This window comes from Erpetoichthys calabaricus, chromosome 1 (assembly GCF_900747795.2).
Source record: "Erpetoichthys calabaricus chromosome 1, fErpCal1.3, whole genome shotgun sequence".
Lineage (NCBI taxonomy): Eukaryota > Metazoa > Chordata > Cladistia > Polypteriformes > Polypteridae > Erpetoichthys > Erpetoichthys calabaricus.
In genome coordinates, this window is record NC_041394.2 from 69,317,585 (window position 1) to 69,331,490 (window position 13,906).

General features: G+C 39.1%; 1 protein-coding gene across 6 annotated transcripts in view; it reads left to right on the forward strand.

Annotated features, from left to right (window-relative positions):
* Positions 1–13,906, forward strand: part of col11a2 (collagen, type XI, alpha 2) — a 167,326-nt gene that overhangs the window by 86,568 nt on the left and 66,852 nt on the right. For all 6 annotated transcript variants that reach the window (XM_028801342.2, XM_028801348.2, XM_028801355.2 and 3 more), the window contains 6 exons: positions 5,577–5,621; positions 5,881–5,934; positions 6,099–6,143; positions 6,282–6,335; positions 11,624–11,668; positions 13,218–13,271. In XM_028801342.2, coding sequence (XP_028657175.2) covers positions 5,577–5,621; positions 5,881–5,934; positions 6,099–6,143; positions 6,282–6,335; positions 11,624–11,668; positions 13,218–13,271 — 297 coding nt within the window. The remainder of the gene's footprint in view (positions 1–5,576; positions 5,622–5,880; positions 5,935–6,098; positions 6,144–6,281; positions 6,336–11,623; positions 11,669–13,217; positions 13,272–13,906) is intronic.

The window sequence follows — 13,906 nt, forward strand, 5'->3', positions numbered from 1 at the left end:
ATTAAAGATTATAAACATGATGTAGACTTTAATGTGAAAAAATAATAATAGATTCAAACCATTTGCTCTGTGCTACCTCATTAGTTTAAGAGAAAACAACAGTAAAAATCTTATTCACAAGAAGGGAACATGAGAGTGACAAGCACACTGGAGCAGCGGAGCTGTCTCGTGCTGTGGTGCTGAAACAGAAATTGAGTCTAAAGACAAAGCTCTCGGTTTGCCGGTTGATCTAAACTCCTGTCCTCACCAAAGGTCAATTAAACACAAGCACAGGGGAGTCCACCTGTTGGGCACTTCTGCTTGCCACATCTCCATGCTGGCTGCAGGGTTATCAGCTGGGAAATGCCCCCTTTCATTGATGTTTTGTTTCTTTAGTACATCTCAAGACTGCAGCCCTAAGATCCTTGCTTTCCTCACGCCTTATCCTTTCTTCAGAGCCAAAGCCAATAGCACCCTTGTTCCTCCTCCACCAGACTTCTTCAGTTTGGAATTTGTGATCCCAAGATATTTCAGGATCCGCTGGGTGAATACTCCAGTGTAACCTCTGCACGCACCTTCCAATAGATACCTAAGAACCCTCCATCCTGCTTGTGAGCACACAGCTACCAGCTCTGTGTAGTTTTCCTTCTTTCTCTCCAAGGTAGCCTGCATTACCTCATAAGCTATAGGTAATGACTGAAAGAACAAAGTCTCTGTTAAATGTATGTTGTGAGATATGCCCGAACACCACACATCTTTATAAAAAAGCACACGTTTATTAATGTCCAAACACAGTCCCGCACAGCACCAATCACCCCTACTCCAGGCTTCTCTCTCACTGTCCGTGGGCCGCCTTTCCTCTCTCCATGGGAGCCTCGTCCTGCTCCCACTTCTGACTCTAGCTCCCTGATTGTACGGAAGCAACCCCTTTTGTAATGACCCAGATGTGCTCCAGGTGTTCTGTCTGATGACACTTCCTGGTGTGGCGGACGTGTCAGGAGAGCACCCGGAAGCACTCCGGGCGTCCCTGGAAGGATCATCCTCCATGTTCCCGGGTGTGGCGGAAGTAAATGCTTCCCGGGCTCACTGAGACTCGGGGCACCTCCTGGCGGTGGCCACAGGCCCCGATGGGCTTGAGCCTCCTTGCTCCTCTCCCGTGGTCCTCTCCAGATCCAGGGTGGTTGCCCCCTCGTGGCCCGGAGGATGAATACACCACCTCCTGGTCCTTCCAGGCCTCCCGACTAGGTCTGTCCCCCAGCCGCTTGTGACAATGTGTATTCAAGGGCTAAGGATTTATTGTGGGTCTGTGACTGACATCTGAGATGTGAAATTGTGGATTCAGCAAGCTGTTAGCATGTTTGCATATTACATAGAGTAGAATAAATGTTTTACCATAAGAAGAGTTTTGCATTTAAGAGGTCCTTGGCAAAGTGGTCCATAGTCCAAAATACAGTGGTGTGAAAAACTATTTGCCCCCTTCCTGATTTCTTATTCTTTTGCATGTTTGTCACACAAAATGTTTCTGATCATCGAACACATTTAACCATTAGTCAAATATAACACAAGTAAACACTAAATGCAGTTTGTAAATGGTGGTTTTTATTATTTAGGGAGAAAAAAAAATCCAAACCTACATGGCCCTGTGTGAAAAAGTAATTGCCCCCTGAACCTAATAACTGGTTGGGCCACCCTTAGCAGCAATAACTGCAATCAAGCATTTGCGATAACTTGCAATGAGTCTTTTACAGCGCTCTGGAGGAATTTTGGCCCACTCATCTTTGCAAAATTGTTGTAATTCAGCTTTATTTGAGGGTTTTCTAGCATGAACCGCCTTTTTAAGGTCATGCCATAGCATCTCAATTGGATTCAGGTCAGGACTTTGACTAGGCCACTCCAAAGTCTTCAGTTTGTTTTTCTTCAGCCATTCAAAGGTGGATTTGCTGGTGTGTTTTGGGTCATTGTCCTGTTGCAGCACCCAAGATCGCTTCAGCTTGAGTTGACGAACAGATGGCCGGACATTCTCCTTCAGGATTTTTTGGTAGACAGTAGAATTCATGGTTCCATCTATCACAGCAAGCCTTCCAGGTCCTGAAGCAGCAAAACAACCCCAGACCATCACACTACCACCACCATATTTTACTGTTGGTATGATGTTCTTTTTCTGAAATGCTGTGTTCCTTTTACGCCAGATGTAACGGGACATTTGCCTTCCATAAAGTTCAACTTTTGTCTCATCAGTCCACAAGGTATTTTCCCAAAAGTCTTGGCAATCATTGAGATGTTTCTTAGCAAAATTGAGAAGAGCCCTAATGTTCTTTTTGCTTAACAGTGGTTTGCGTCTTGGAAATCTGCCATGCAGGCCATTTTTGCCCAGTCTCTTTCTTATGGTGGAGTCGTGAACACTGACCTTAATTGAGGCAAGTGAGGCCTGCAGTTCTTTAGACGTTGTTCTGGGGTCTTTTGTGACCTCTCGGATGAGTCGTCTCTGCGCTCTTGGGGTAATTTTGGTCGGCCGGCCACTCCTGGGAAGGTTCACCACTGTTCCATGTTTTTGCCATTTGTGGATAATGGCTCTCACTGTGATTCACTGGAGTCCCAAAGCTTTAGAAATGGCTTTATAACCTTTACCAGACTGATAGATCTCAATTACTTCTGTTCTCATTTGTTCCTGAATTTCTTTGGATCTTGGCATGATGTCTAGCTTTTGAGGTGCTTTTGGTCTACTTCTCTGTGTCAGGCAGCTCCTATTTAAGTGATTTCTTGATTGAAACAGGTGTGGCAGTAATCAGGCCTGGGGGAGGCTACGGAAATTGAACTCAGGTGTGATACACCACAGTTAGGTTATTTTTTAACAAGGGGGCAATTACTTTTTCACACAGGGCCATGTAGGTTTGGATTTTTTTTCTCCCTAAATAATAAAAACCATCATTTAAAAACTGCATTTTGTGTTTACTTGTGTTATATTTGACTAATGGTTAAATGTGTTTGATGATCAGAAACATTTTGTGTGACAAACATGCAAAAGAATAAGAAATCAGGAAGGGGGCAAATAGTTTTTCACACCACTGTACTTTGAAAACCACTGGTTTAGATGAACTGGCTGGGAGTATTTTCAGGCAGATGTTATTTTTTATCATTGCCTGGCAGACTGTTTGCTTATGTTTTTCATTTTTTTGTTGCACTAACCTATATTCTCTAAATTTATGAAGTCCATGAATTCTCAGGACCGCTCCTAGTACTGTATTTTGTTGGTCTGATATATATTTTTGCGTGCTTTGTACAGTATTGTACTTTCTGGTGGTGAGCTCAGTAAAAGGTCCTATATAAAATGAAGTAAGACTGATTGCATTAGTCAGGATATTTTAAAATATGTAATTGGAAGGCTAAAATGACAAACAACAGCCACCTTTGTATTTACTATTAGAAAAATGAATGACTCAAATTATGTCATGGTCCAACTGGATAAATTAAAAATGAAAATTTTGTGCCCATTGACTTAAAAATGAACTGTATTCAACCAAATTGAGTCGCAACCAGAAAAGCGCACATACAAATGTTATTTTATAAGGGAGCACACAGAATACGGAGTTAAGGAATGATTCCAAACAAGATATTGAAAGGATATATTAGTGTATCTAAAATAAGGGGAAATTCCAGAATTTAGGTCAGAGGCAAACCAAGGTCATAATCAGAAATTCCACAAAGTTGTAGTGCAGCCATCTAAACAAACTGCTTAGTGCACAGGAAAACAGCTGCAGTTCAGGTAAAAATTAGCAATTTGCCAGTGAAGACAAGATGAGAACAAGGACAGCTGCCATATACGTTATGACAAAAGACTGTGACAAGCAGCTGTTAATTGGTTATAGGCTTGACAGTTGCAGAGACAAGCAAAAATGGGGTAAGCAGTTTCTATTTTGTTGTGGTGTAAACAGCTACAGAGACAAGACAAAGAAAGTAAATGATTGGTAAATGGTCAGATACACAGACAAACAGAAACTCAGGAACCTAGAGGCCTGTCCAGCTGAAAAAAAACACCTGACAGTTCCTACCATGGATGGATGAGAGACAAAAATGGCTTCTGCCTTCATTGATGATTGATTTGATAGATATTGAATGGAGACACTGCTCTCAGCATGACATACATAGTATAAAAGGCGCTCTATAGCGCCCGACCCGGCACAGACTGACGCAGAGGCACGTGCTAAAATCAAAGACTTTATTTATTTCTCTTCAGCCGTGGGACACGCCTTCCCCGTGTCCCGCAGGCCCAACACAGTCCCACAAGCACTTTAACAGTAAGCAAACAATCCTCGAACACCACCACTCCTCCCAGGCAACCTTGTCCTCTTCCTCCCGATTCTGGCTCCTGAGTGGTGGATGCTGGCCATTTTTATAGCCCACCTGGAAGTGCAATTAGCCACAGGTGATCAAGCACTTGGAGCACTTCTGGGCAGGGCTGTGGAGATGTCCAGGTGGGTTCCGGGATCCATGCAGCACCCCCTGGCGGTCATCCCAGATCCCCACAGGGTTGTGGAGAACTCCATCTCCCATGAAACCCTGCGGGAAACTAAGGCACCATCGTCAGCCAGGGAGGCTGTCACCAAGCGTCCCAGGGGAGGTAGTGAGATGCCCATGGTTGCTCACCCGGAACATACTGTATGTAGAAGGGGCGTCCCGGCCGGACATGGGACCTGGCCGCCCGCCACAACAGTCATACAAAGAAAGCCTAGTCTGTACTCAGTAAGATCATTCAGGCCAAGTCTGTTAACAGATAAAGACATTTGACAGGGTACTGCACCTCCTGAATCAGGGCAACAAGTCCAGTTTGACAGGAAAAAAAAAAATCCCTGAAATTTCCTGGGACCACCTATTCCAGACGTCTAGGTCCTAAACTCCTGAAAAGCAAACCAAAACTGAAAGGGGTCTTGTTTTAAAACAAATAAACCTTCAAGGCCAAAGAGACTTTTCTCCCAAAGAAGAATAATGACTTTAAGCACATTAGGAAGTGGGCAGGCTGGCACAAAGCATGGCAATACACACCCATGGTGCACACTGAAGTTTAAGGTAATAAAAACCAAAGTATAAATTAAACAAAGAACAGAAGGCAACACAAGCTGGAAAAAAGGAGCCAAAATAACTAAATTGTTCATGAATATAATTTTCAATTAACAGAAGTAAAAGGGCTCTAAAACTAAATAAAACCAAAATGAAAACCAGGAAGCACATCATATCTCAACAAATTACCAAAATCTTCTTCTAAAGTACGACAGCACATCATCTGTCTTGTAGGGCTTGACATTTCTTCTCTTAAGATGACTTAGCATGTGACATTTTGTCCTGTGAACATTTTCTACTGTAAACCTGCATCTTGGATTTGCAAAGAAGAGGATAGGAAGAGTGCCACTGTTCCTAATATTATAATAGTTCCTTGTTGAGTTTCTGTGCTTCATAAGCATGTCTTCTCCCCATGTTGTGGTGTAATCACACAGTGGATTGTTGGCCAGTTAACATTTGTCTCACAAAAATACTTGGAATAAAAATGTTTACAATGTCTGTGTGTTGTTATTTATTTTAAAAAATGTTTTGTTTCTATTCAGGGTGTCCGTGGAAATGATGGCTCTTCTGGTCCCAAAGGAAATCTTGTAAGTTAAAAAAAAACAAGATTAACCAACAAAATAAATGTTTGATATTTCTATTAGTTATTAAATAGAGTAAAGAGGTAATGAAAGTAGGGATAATTTGCTTCATAGCAAATTAATTTAACAAGATGATTTTTCTTCCTATCATTTATTCTTCTTTTAATATTGTTGTAACAGTTTGACCTCTTGGTTTTATTAATAAGATAAGGTGCAGCCAAAACGCTGAAGACTGATGCACATTTTATTTTAATTTTGTATTAAGGGTCCACAAGGAGAACCAGGACCACCAGGACAACAAGGCACACCCGGCACTCAGGTAAGCAATGTGTTAAATAGAATTTATGCCAGAGAAGATAGTGCACTCAGTAATTAATTTATTTTATTTAAATTTTTAAAAGGATGAATCAGTCTACTTCAAGACAAGTAAACCTAAATGAAAATATTTCAAATTTTGTGCTTTGTTTTTATTTTTATTCATAGGGAACACCAGGACCTCAGGGAGCCATGGGGCCTCCAGGAGAGAAGGTGAGTTTGTGTATATAAAAGTGGGCTATCTAAGCTCATATCTCCTGTTATACATTTTAATTAAGCCTCATCAATGATAGTAATATTAATATATGACTGCCATCATGTTATTTTAACTCAGTTGTTATTTGCTCTCAGGGTCCCCAAGGAAAACCAGGATTGCCAGGAATGCCAGGTGCTGATGGACCTCCTGTGAGTATGGAGTCGGGTTCAGCCGCAGACAGTGAGTTAACTGCACTCAAAATGTGCTGTAGGTGTAAACTTAGATTTTTGCACACTGTTACTCTTCAGAGGCAGTTCCTTACAAGGCAGAAACTAAAAAAGTAAATATTGAGATGGCTTTGCTAGTGTCACACACTGTTGCCTTCTCTTTTGATTTGTGCCTGACTGCTTGGCAGTATGTTAGGTGCAACACACACACCAAAACGAGATTATCCCCATTTTTGGAGAGTAGGAAGGGGCAAGGACAACAGGTTTATACTCTACCTTAAATAATAAAAGGGTTTCTAAGTGCTTGAAATCAGTGGCGATAGTAGCTGACCATTATAAATGCAACAGCAATACTCAAATACATATCTCAATATATATAAACCGATAAGACGCCTGTACCTGGGCATAATGGAGTCCAGCATCCACAAGAGGGTGGGAATGTGAGGTGAACAAAGGCAAGTGGGTGGTAAACCGCATGGCATACGTCCATGCATCTGAGTGTTGCGTCATCTGGCAAACACAACAGAGATGGCCAATGAAGAAAATTAATATGAAGCACAAAAAAAGAGGGATGAAAGGCATATTTGGTGAACTGAGGTTCATAAATGCATGACATGAACAAAACAGACAGATTTATTACACCATTAAACCAGTTTCAATAACCAGCATTTCGCAATGCTACTACAACAATAATGAAATACAGAAAACTACTCTTTGCAACAGTGTTTGTTAGACAGAAACCCTTTATACAGATCCATTTTCTGACTCGTTAGTCTAATTCAGTGTCTCAGGATTCTGCTATTTATTTTTGCATCAACAGGCAGAGGACAGAAACAGACCTTAAATGGATGCCAGTCCATAATGGACTACACCAGCATCCCTCAAATTTGGTTCTGGAGGGCTGGGAGTTTTGTTCCAATCCAACTGCTTAATTCAAAGCCAATTTTTGCTGATAATAGGACTTATTTCATTTTAGGGCTTGTTAATGTTTTCATTCAGCCACCTCACGTAAGAATATCATATAAATAATTTATTCCCCAGAAAAGATTAGTTATTCTCAGCCCTTGACTTCTATTTCTTAAGTATATTTTATTAAAACAATATTTCATGGTGTAAATTGCACTAGTTCATGTGGTGAACTGCTTTCTCATTGCTAATTGTCAGTTCATTAAAAAAACAAGATGCATTAAAAAACAAAGAGGTCAACTGCTTAAAGACTAAAATAAGCAATTAAAGGGGTGAAAATCCTAACAAACAAGTTAATGACAGCAATTCACCAAATGTTGCTTGAGCCACAACTGCTTCAGCAGCTATCATTGGCTTCTAATTGAAAATTGGGTTGGAACAAAACCCTTCAGTCACCACGGCCTTCCAGGTTTAGCCTGTGGGTCCCCAGAGTGTACCTTCACTCACATACACACTTTTAGTCATTTGGTTCAGGGATTGCCAACTCCAGTCCTGGAGGACCACCATGGCTGCAGGATTTCATTCTAATCCTTTTTGTAATGAGTGCCCTGTTTGTGCTGCTAATTAACTTTCAATTTTAATTGAATTGCTTTTTTAAGATTTGTTCCCCTGAATTTCTTCATCGTTCCTCTAAATTGCTTTATTTCCTTACTTAAATGGCACCCAAACAGAAATGAAATGTGAAGTGAGGGAGCCAACAAAAGACCAACTAAGTCAGGGTCTCAAACTCAAACCACTTTCACTCCAACCAGCTGCTTAATGAGGTGCCGATTCGTATCGTTAATTAAACCCATTCTTTAATTCCGTGGCTTGTTTGATGCTCTTGTGGTGGATTAACAGACATTTCTGAAACTGTTGATTTTCTCTTTCTAAGTGCACTGTTCAAATGTTTTGGGGACCTGAGCAGATCGACATTCCTGAGACCTTCACCTTTCTTTATTTTCAGATATTGTATGATGGACACCAGTTGTTTTTGTTCACTTGTTTGGCTGCTAATTAAGGGAAAAGAAACAATGAAGGTGTCTGAGTCTTCAGGAATCAAATAAAATTAATTCAAAAGAAGTTAATTAGCAGTAAAAACAGGTCACTCAATAAGAAAAGGGTTAGAATGAAAACCTGCAGCCACGGTGGTCCTCCTGGACCGGAGTTGACAACCCCTGAGTTAGACAGTCATACAGTTTTTATAACTTTGGACTATAGAAGGAAGCATAGTGCCCCCCATCTTTATAAATGCACAGTTGCCTAATCAGCTGTTTGCTATTCTTAAGAGCATATTCTTTTGTATATTTATTGTATAAATATGTTTAATCCGTCAAAACTTTGCGCAAGGCAAAAACTTGTGTAGACATAATTGAGCACAAGGCAGAAGATGACCATAGACAAGATGTCAGTTCCTCGCACTCAGACTCACTTATATCCGGCCAGTTTAGTAGCCAATTAATCAATGGCTGGGATATGAAAAATACATGGAGTGACCAGAGTGAAAACTTGTAAAGTAAAGATCTTACCTGCTTGCACTCACAATACTGTAGCCTTCTGTTCAGGGACAATTCCTGCTTTGTGCCTCACGTTGCAGGGTTCTGCTCCAGCCCTTTTTTCAGAACCGATTTGAATTAAACAGAGTTGGAAATGTTATGTTTCGAGTAGGTATACAGTAAAAGACTGCAGGACAGCACTGAGCACTGCACGGTCTATGTGACACAGGATGAAAAAAGTACTTGACGTTTGGGGGGTTGGGGTGTGCCTCTGTGTCTGTTGTCATTTTCGACTTTTGATACAAGATGGTGTGTGTGTATCACTAAATTCCACTCACCAGCAGCATGCAGAGAAATGCCTTTGTGACATTTTTGCCAATGACACTTCAAGTATACACCTCACCTGACATAACCTACTCAAAGCTAACCTAACCTCAAGTAACCTACCTTAACATTAGCATAATACATACAGTACATAAATTAATAATAATTATTGAAATACAGCAATAATAATACATTAATAACAATATTAATATTGGGCGGCACGGTGGCGCAGTGGGTAGCGCTGCTGCCTCGCAGTTGGAAGACCTGGGGACCTGGGTTCGCTTCCCGGGTCCTCCCTGCATGGAGTTTGCATGTTCTCCCCGTGTCTGCGTGGGTTTCCTCCCACAGTCCAAAGACATGCAGGTTAGGTGGATTGGTGATTCTAAACTGGCCCTAGTGTGTGCTTGGTGTGTGGGTGTGTTTGTGTGTGTCCTGCGGTGGGTTGGCACCCTGCCCGGGATTGGTTTCTGCCTTGTGCCCTGTGTTGGCTGGGATTGGCTCCAGCAGACCCCCGTGACCCTGTATTCAGATTCAGCGGGTTGGAAAATGGATGGATGGATATTAATATTGTAATATGATCGATTACGATGGTGTAACAACGCTATTCGATTTTATTTATTATATCTCTATGGAAGCTCCATTGTTAAAGTGTGACGTCATTAGCTGAGACATTGTTAACCATACTGAGAAATGCAGCTCAGTGTTTATGCCTATTCAAAACTCAGATGCGCCCTTAAAATTTACAACTGTCTACTCCATATGTTAGGAGTTCAGTATTGCCGTGTTTGTTCATTGAAATCATTAAAGGATCACATATATAGTTTTAAAGACATTTTAAATGAATTCATTGCGTGAAAATAATTTTTATTTAAATTAATGATTAATTTTGATTACATGAAGCAACACACAAATGTAATGGATATAAAAAGAATGTACAGCTAAACTGCCCTGTTCTAGGAATTAAAAAATCACACTTCCCCAGTATTATCAATGGAATTATATTTCTTGCTATGGAACAAAATAATGATGTAGACAATCAAAACAAATTATTATTTCCCTCATTTCAAGACTTCTGAAAATTGTGCGTTATTTGAAATCAATAATGAAAACAAAAGGATAGCAGCTGTCCATTATCAGAAGTCAGAGAATGCTTTTTGTTGGACTTTTAATGAGTAACAGAGAACAGTAAGACATTGAAATAGGGTTACATGTGTTGAAAGGAAAAACTGAGCATGAATTCAGTAGAACATCTAATTAGGAAAGACCCTTAGCTGTGATGGGGAATAATTAGCATTTTTATGTGTGCCTTACTATGCTGGGTCTTAATGAGATGAAGGAGCAAACATCTGTGTTCCTCGAAATAAGTCACTGCCCCAGCAGTTGTATCTTCAGAGACCACTTGACAGTACCCTTTCTTTTAGAAAAAAAAAAAAAGACTACAAATGTGCTCTGAAATGAGCTAGAAGTAATTTACGATAAAATGTCTTCCTATTATTTTACTACCTCATATATTTACATTTAATTTAACAGCTGTAAGAACAACTGCCCATAGTGGAGGTGTTCAAGTATTTCAGGATTTTGCTCACAAGTGATGTAAAATGGCAATGTGAGATCAGCAAGTGGACTGAAGCGGCAGCTGTAGTCATGACTTGTGGGTCAAAGGAATGAGATCACAAATACAATTGGCTGAAATTAGGTTTCTTCGCAGGGTGCATGGGGTGACACTCTGTGATAGGGTGAGAAGCTCAGAGTTTCAGGAGAGCCTTAGAGTAGAGTTGCTGCTCCTCCAGATCGTGAATAGTCAGTTGAGGTGGTTTGGGCATGTCGTAAGGATGTCCCCTAGACGGCTCACACTAGAACTTCTCTGGGTGTGCCCCACTCGGTGAAAACCCTGTGGCAAATCCATGACACACTAGAAAGATTATATATATCTCTTGGCTGGCTTAATAATTCCTGAGAATTCTCCAAAAAAAAAAAATGGAATCTGTAGTTGGGGACAGGGAAGTCTGGGCTGACTTGCTAGGCCTGCTGTGTTGTTGAGAAGACAAGATGAGATGATGAGACAATCAATGTACAGGACATCTGCCCATTTTCTGTACTTCTTTACTTTATTCAAAACTATGGTAGAGCAACACTCAGTTATCTCTAATCCTAACAAAAATAAATTTATTTCATGTCAGAAGAAATGAGATAACTAATTAAATATGACTTGAACGAAAGGGAAGGATCAGGTATACTTGATAAATTGGCTGTAGCAGAAAATATTGGACACTGTGGTTCCAAATTTAAGAACCCCAGGTTTAGAGGTCATCAGGGTACTTTTATTTTCATCATATTTGGGGAAATGTTAGTATTGTTGTCACATCATCCCCGATGCTGCTATAGCTACCCTCTAATGAACATAGGGTGCAGAAAATGTATAAATTGAGTAATTTATTCATTCATTGCTTATCATTATTAATATTCAGTAACAAAAGATGAATTACTTCATGTTTGTTTTTATAGGGTCACCCAGGTAAAGAGGGACCACCTGGAACCAAAGGAAACCAGGTAAAATATGTGCAAAAGCAGCGCCTTTGTTTTAATTTTGTAATATTTTGCTCAAAAAGGATACATCTTTGCAGAAACCAGTATGGTAATCTTTTAATATGTCACGAAGATGGTTGTTCAGTACTGTAACTTGTGCATATTCACCAGAATTTAGAACAGGAAATCATCTGAAAATTTTTGATGAGCACATGCCATTAAGATCAAGTGTAGCTTGTCGATTCCATTAACCAAATTTCTCCAAAATAATATCACATCAACTTTTGAAGGTCACTAAAATCCTATCTACCACATTTGTTATTAACTTATTCCATATGTCTGAGGCTGTCCCCATAAAAAAGCATTCATGTGAAAATTATTTTTGTGCTCCTTTGCTGTTGTTGAAGAGCTCAACCTTAAATTAATGACCAGAACTGTAGTGCATTATTGTATTTGAGTTCTGAGTTTTCATGTGATTTTATCATTACTTAAATGTTGAGTTTAATTATGAGAATTTAGCGTTAATTTCAAATTTTCAATTATGCTGTCATGTTAAAGTCATACAAAGCAAAAATAGCACTATTATCTTTCAGTAAGAGCAGAGTGCAGATAAACACGACTGTTTCATGTATCTTCTACAAAGGTCTCTGCTAGGACATGTAGTTAATGAATGGTTTTCGCTTCATGTCCCTTACCTTCTGGAGCTCTCAACTAAGTTCCTTTTGTGATAGTTAGCTACATACTTACATATTTACAGATACATAATAGTAAATGTATGTGTTTTAAAAGAAAGAAAAGACATTTCAAGTTTTATATTACATTTTATATAATTTGCAAAGAGAGTGTAGTCACAGCTGAAATATTTACAGATACAGTGCACACTGGGAGTGGTCGCTGCTAACATCTAGAACAGCATTTGTTCTTGGTTCACATGGCCGTATTCTTTAATGCACTGATATTATCTTGAAACAATTTTGTTTCTGACTTTTCATGAAATGTCCAGTACTTTGTTCTTTGATACAAATGTCACCTTTCCAGACCTTGGCATTTCTACAACTGATGAACTTTTCTTAATTTTGTCAATGTCTCTAGTTTTTTATATTAACACATGCAAGATATGAGTACAGCCTCTTCTTTGCATTCATATCAACGAAGTGGAACATGTCATTAAACAACTTCGCCATTTCTTCTTAAATTATGTTTAAAGATTGCTTAGGAGGTTATGTTAAAATTTTATTTTTAGTATTTAGCATTAGTGTTATGAGCTTATATTGTATGACACCAATCTTTATTCTTTAATTCATAAATTTTTCCAAGCATGGATTTTTCACTGATGGCTTGTTTCCACATGTATATTTGTAATTGTATTGATTACAATGCTTTGACTGAAAATTTGCCTACACACCTCACTAATGATCTGTGCTCCTATAGACCAGCTTTTTAACAAAAATGTACAACAATTTCAAGCTAATCTTACTGAATACCTTGAAATGTTGAGGTTGATTTGCTAGTTTGTATTTTCAGAGTTTTATCTCTTTCTATAATAAATGTTATTCCTTGTTGTGGTTCACAGGGCCCAACTGGTCCTCAAGGTCCCATTGGTTATCCCGGACCTCGTGGTGTAAAGGTGAGTACAAATTTTTAAAAAGCGTGTAATAATTTTTTTTAAAAAAGAGATAATTTCTTGAGTAGCTAAAATGTTGAAGATATGTTGTCTTTTAATCTGGAATTCTCAAAATGAATGCATCTTCAAATGCAACACATGTGGAAAGTGGAGTATGTTTAGGTATCCAGAGGATTTTTCTTACATCCTGTCAGACTGAATATAAATAAACTTCATATATACTGTAAATATATATAAATCCTATAAACATTTAATTGAGTCTCTCTTAGCCTTTTAATTATGTTTGCCCCTACTATGAAGTGCAGTGTCTAAAATATTTATTCAGTACCATCATTTTTCCTAAATTTTTACAATTATGGTTACCCTATTATTAATATTATATTCAGTACATACAGCGACAACAACACACATTGTAGCGATACTAAACAGAGTACGTAAAATACATTTTTCTCTTTAAAAACATCTTAAGATTGAAGCCTTCTTACTGTGTGTACATTTCAGCTGAACTAATAAAATACAATTTATGTTACTGTAAAAAAGGCATGGCCTATCATATCCACCCTCCAGTTCATAGCAAGACCATTTTTTACCTTTTCCTGGTAACCCATAACAATTCTGGATAATAACAACAAAATTAG